The sequence below is a fragment of the Limulus polyphemus genome, unplaced genomic scaffold, assembly GCF_000517525.1.
Source record: "Limulus polyphemus unplaced genomic scaffold, Limulus_polyphemus-2.1.2 Scaffold3778, whole genome shotgun sequence".
In the NCBI taxonomy this organism is placed as follows: domain Eukaryota; kingdom Metazoa; phylum Arthropoda; class Merostomata; order Xiphosura; family Limulidae; genus Limulus; species Limulus polyphemus.
In genome coordinates this window covers 3,068-8,270 of record NW_013669388.1, presented here as the reverse complement: position 1 = coordinate 8,270, position 5,203 = coordinate 3,068, and the positions used below count along the sequence as shown (strand labels likewise).

At 31.0% G+C, this 5,203-nt stretch overlaps 1 protein-coding gene across 1 annotated transcript in view; it reads right to left on the bottom strand.

Annotated features, from left to right (window-relative positions):
- Positions 1 to 4,725, bottom strand: part of LOC106470023 (rho family-interacting cell polarization regulator 1-like) — a gene marked incomplete at its 5' end in the record, with an annotated part of 17,238 nt that extends 12,513 nt beyond the window's left edge. Inside the window, 3 exons of the mRNA XM_013930544.2 lie at positions 2,081 to 2,221; positions 2,807 to 2,968; positions 4,504 to 4,725. Of these exons, the coding sequence (XP_013785998.2) occupies positions 2,081 to 2,221; positions 2,807 to 2,968; positions 4,504 to 4,725 (525 nt within the window). The remainder of the gene's footprint in view (positions 1 to 2,080; positions 2,222 to 2,806; positions 2,969 to 4,503) is intronic.
- Between the last annotated feature and the right edge of the window lie 478 nt (positions 4,726 to 5,203).

Sequence of the window (5,203 nt, the reverse complement as noted above, 5' to 3'; positions counted from 1 at the left end):
TTGACAAAACTTCAACAATATAACCTTGGCAAAACTTCAACAATATAACCTTTACCCCAGAAGTTGGGAAAAAGAACCAGAAAGAAAAATCTTCCAAAAATTAATCACAAAAATTTGTTTATGAAAGCAACACTTACAAAATTCAACACAAGAAGACTTATGGCTGTTGACAAGACATCTTATTTACATAGACTGATGCACTAATTTACAAATGGCCACATACTATAGCTATCATGACAAAAACCTACAGTGGCCACCCAGTATCAAATAATTTTTTCTCGCTGTGAAAATATTACCTATTCACTCTCTCTAAGTATGAGGCAGCATTATGCATAAAAAAACTAAACAGAAAGCTCAACTAAACAACAGAGAAAAAGTACGTAAATATGAACATAATAAATAATAGTAATAATTAACAAAACAAATTAAGGAATATGCCTCAAAAACAAATATGCTTGTACCGGTAGACAACTTTTATATTTTTATATTTCTAGCACACAAGGTACAAAGATCCCATTAATTAAATTGGACTTCTTTAAAACCAAGTATCCACCTAAATAGTTCTTCTGTCCAACATTTAGGGTTATACTTGTAAGACAAGGTTTTTATTTGCTTAATTTCATTTGTGATGAACCTCTGCTAAATACTAACTTGTTCTTCAACACTGTGTCCAATCTCCACAATTGATCCTCATTTGTTTTACTAGTTTCTAGAGAATAATATTGAAAAATAAAATGTCTAAGTTTGCAACGTGAGAAATTTCATTTTTCAGGTCTAGTTAATGAGATACATCATATTAGCCTACAGTTTTTATTCACAATAATACTCTTAAGTTTCACGCGTAACCTTTTAAGTGTAAAAAGGTCTAGTTGCAGGTTCTGGTACGGAAGGAACCACCTACTGGAGAGTGACTTGTGACAAACAAGAGATATATTTAAAATCCCAGTATTACACACTTCTCACGTAAGATCTGTAATGTTATAGAAAAAATGTCTAAAAAATAAACAAATTTGCAAACATTTATTTAGTAAAATTATATACTACCATGTGATTTAACGTATGCTCTAAAACACAGGGTAAATTTGAAAATTAGCCAATTTTATTTAGGTCAGATACCATGTGATTTAACATATGCTCTAAAACATAGGGTAAATTTGAAAATTGGCCAATTTTATTTAGGTCAGAAATTTTTATTTTCTTGAAATTTCAGGCAACAGATTTTTTTACTAAGAATTTATTTTTCACTCTTATCTTAAATTACCTCAGTTTGATGAGTAGAATTCGTATAATTTAAGATAAGAGTGAAAACCCACAGTTTGATGAGTAAACTTTGTCAATATCTTGTAATCATTTTCTCCAATTTCTTTTTTTGTTCATAAAATTTTGAAGTTTTGTTTTAAAATGGGAATTTGTTAAATTGAATGGCACGGGAGGACTAAAATACTAATCAGAGACCCATGGGAATCGGGTATAGTGATCTCTAAAGACTAATCAGAGACCCATGGGAATCGGGTATAGTGGTCTCTAAAGACTAATCAGAGACCCATGGGAATCGGGTATAGTGATCTCTAAAGACTAATCAGAGACCCATGGGAATCGGGTATAGTGGTCTCTAAAGACTAATCAGAGACCCATGGGAATCGGGTATAGTGGTCTCTAAAAACTAATCAGAGACCCATGGGAATCGGGTATAGTGGTCTCTAATGACTAATCAGAGAAAAAGCTACCAGTAAGCAACACCTGCTGATGAGAGATTTGTTCGACTCTTTCATCAGCGTAATCGGATTAACCATCCATTTTATTACTCATACACAACTGCAAGCGTGAAACATGCTAAGGAGCATCAGCTATCTCGAACCCCAGACCCTTCAATCCCCCACCAAAAAAGAAAACCACTTGGCCTAAATAATGTACAAACTCTGTGTACTTTAGTACTTGGTTGCTAGTAACAGATAAATTTATTTTCATATAAAAACTAAAGTGGAAGCAATCTGCCATTCTATGGAAAACAATAAAACTCATAACTACAATACAAATCAACTATGATGAATATTTATGTAATAGTTCTTAGTGATCTAACCTTCATCTGCAAACCTATTGAAAAGATTTGCCAAAGAACAATTTTGGTTTTCATAATACTGTCGGAGCTGAAGTACTGTAAGTATGGCTTCTGAATAACATGTGGATACATCTAGAACTTTACACAGGAAATGTTTGGAAACTGAAAAAAATATAAATCATATAAATAATTTTAAATTTAAGAAAATTTACTTAATCTTAGCTCTCAGAATTTTTTAACAGTTATAATAACAATATATATTAATAAAAAAGCACAACACTTTAAAAAGTAGCTAGATGCAGAATCGTCGTATGAAAATTAAATAAATAGTACCCACTGTAAGTTGTTACACTAAATATTTGGCAAGTGTATGTCAAATCCAAGTTTAATGAAACTTAGCTAATATTAACATTAATCAAGGGGAATGTTTATTCATATAATACCTCACCATGGTTATTATAAAATTATTTAAAAATACAAAATAAAATATACGATGTTATAGATTACAAAAACAAATAACCTAACAAAATGAAATCACTATATCAGATTGTTTTCTTACAGATAAAGTTTTCTTTCTCACTAAAACTTCTGATAAACAACAATAAAGTAATCTAAGAAATTTTGGCTTAGTAACCTTCATGCCCTTGGTCTCGTTCTCAGATATCTAAAAATTCTTCGAATACAAAACAGCATTCGGTTACTTTAAGTACTTAATTTTACAGAGATACATATTGGTTTACAAAATACCTTTAGTGGACAATTGATGAGATTTTCTGTCAAGTACATTGTCCAACATATTAGCCAACAGAGGTGTTACCTGTTCTGCACTCACACATAACACTTCCCCTCCTCCAGAACACCGATCCCATAACTGCTGAAGTTCTGGGTATTTACTTACAAGCATTCTTCCTATAATAATGAAATGTTATTATATTTTACACCCAAAGAACTGGAAAAGTCAGTAATGTTGTTACAAAATGGTTATAAAGCATTAGTGCAATACACTAGTTCTAAAGTAAAAAAAACATGTTACATGTGCTATAAACTTTAATCAGTGTCTATCTAGCTCTACATCAGTTCAATGAAAATCAAGCACTGGGCTTAAAGTTGTACATTATTGTCATTAAAACTCACCAGGACAAAGCCTTCTATTATATCTCAAATAGTAAATAAAGTAACTGAAAGTTATCAAGTCTAAGTTTTCATTTCTATATCTGATTAAAAATTCATAACTAAATCAAGTAGATGTACAGTTAGATTAATTTCTTGAGAAGCAAACTGCACACCTTGGTGAAAACCTGACAGATCCAGCAAATGCTTAGAAGTAAGAATGAACTTTCAGTTCATAACCGACTTTGAAGCTCTTGTAATGCACTTTAAATGTCTTACTTTAAAAGTTTTGCTGGTAACTTTAGAAAGACTACACTCTTCCTACTTTTTCTCTTGAAAACATGCCCAAATTTGTTAAAAATGAGCAAAAATCTCTGCAAGAATGTTCAGTAGCATTTGTTCTCCAAGAAAATTGTTGTAAGACAGAGGGAAGTGAATCGGAAGTGAGAAGATGTCGAGTCGAGAAACTTGGCAGAAATGGTAAAGCATTTGCGTCACTTCTTCAAAGCAGCTTATTTTACAGTGGAGATGTGGTCAAGATTGCTACTGTTTGTAATTGGTACATTTAATGCATTAAATTTAATAATAAACTTGAATTATGCTTCTATAGAAATCTATATTCTACATTAAGTAAGAAATAATAAATAATATTTTATGTAATCATGAAATACTTTTCTAAATCAGGCTTAAGTGCTTATTCTAACCCTAGTATAAACAGGAAGTGGCATGAATCTGAAAAGAGTGGAAAACATAAACAACAGTAATATCTTTAATCTCGACAATGTAACTAGATATTTTATTATTGTATATCTTGGTTATTAGGAGAAATAAGCCAAAATACTGAAAATTTTATTAACAATACTTGTCTTGTAGAATTTTGTCATGGTGCAAGTTTTGTTCAAACTCAACTATTTACAATAGCTATTGCAGTAATGATATACAGGTTATTCTATAAAATATTTATATTTTTAACATATGGGAAAGTTTAATATAGATTTAGTTTGTTTTTGGACTACTAAGTTAGCATGCTGAGTTTGGTCTGGATCAATAAACTCTTTAAGAGGAGATGCATCCACAGACAGACAAAGTTTTCTCTTGATATTCAATACTTACCACACCAGTATGGCTTAATATGTATAGCACATACGTGAAGAACACCTGTACCCTTATTTTATACTTAACTCTGCCAAATGAAGCTTGTCAGAACTGAATAATTAAGAAATTGTAAACAAAAAAACAATTGCAGTTAAGCATAATTTAGTCATTAAAACTTATCAGGACTATAAAATTTTTTTATTCTGTCTTAAGCAGTAAATTCATTACTTAAAACTTACCTGCACTTAGTTGTCTATGATTTCTCCAATTGTAAAGTAAGTCTAACAAACACTTCAGAATAGTAGCTTGTCTTCTAAGCTTATCTAATGAGTATACTTCTCGGCATTTCAGTGGTCCACATGAACCCAAATTCTGTAATAAAGAGAATTTTTGTATAATTTTCTGTCGTATATAAATATTTTTGGTGATCATAAAAACTCCTAAAAGTTTTATGGAGTTACCTGTTTGTAAAATGAACACAAACAGCTTAACAAAACACTTTGAAATAACATTTAATGGTGCAGTTCATAGCAAAACAGCTAAAGAAAATTTCCTGATACAGCTCGAGGAGTGATATATTAATTTAGTTTGTTGGTTTTGTACAAAGCTATTTGAGTGCTATCTGTGCAAATGATAGACTAGAGAAGGCAGATAATGAATCCGTGTCCTTGTAATGTACAACTTAATTAAGTGGTTGTTTTATGGAAACTTAAATAGAAAGGGAGACAATGTTTTTTTCAGATAATCCCTAAATAAATTCTCAATTACGAAAAAATACTCAATTGACACAGTGTCCTCAGAACTGAATACACAGACTAAACATAAACACTGAGATATACCTTAACAACATACTATACAATCAAATGTAGACTTATTAACACTGCATTAGTTAACTTAGAACATGCAATCCACTGATGTAGAAAACAGAACAGTTTCGGT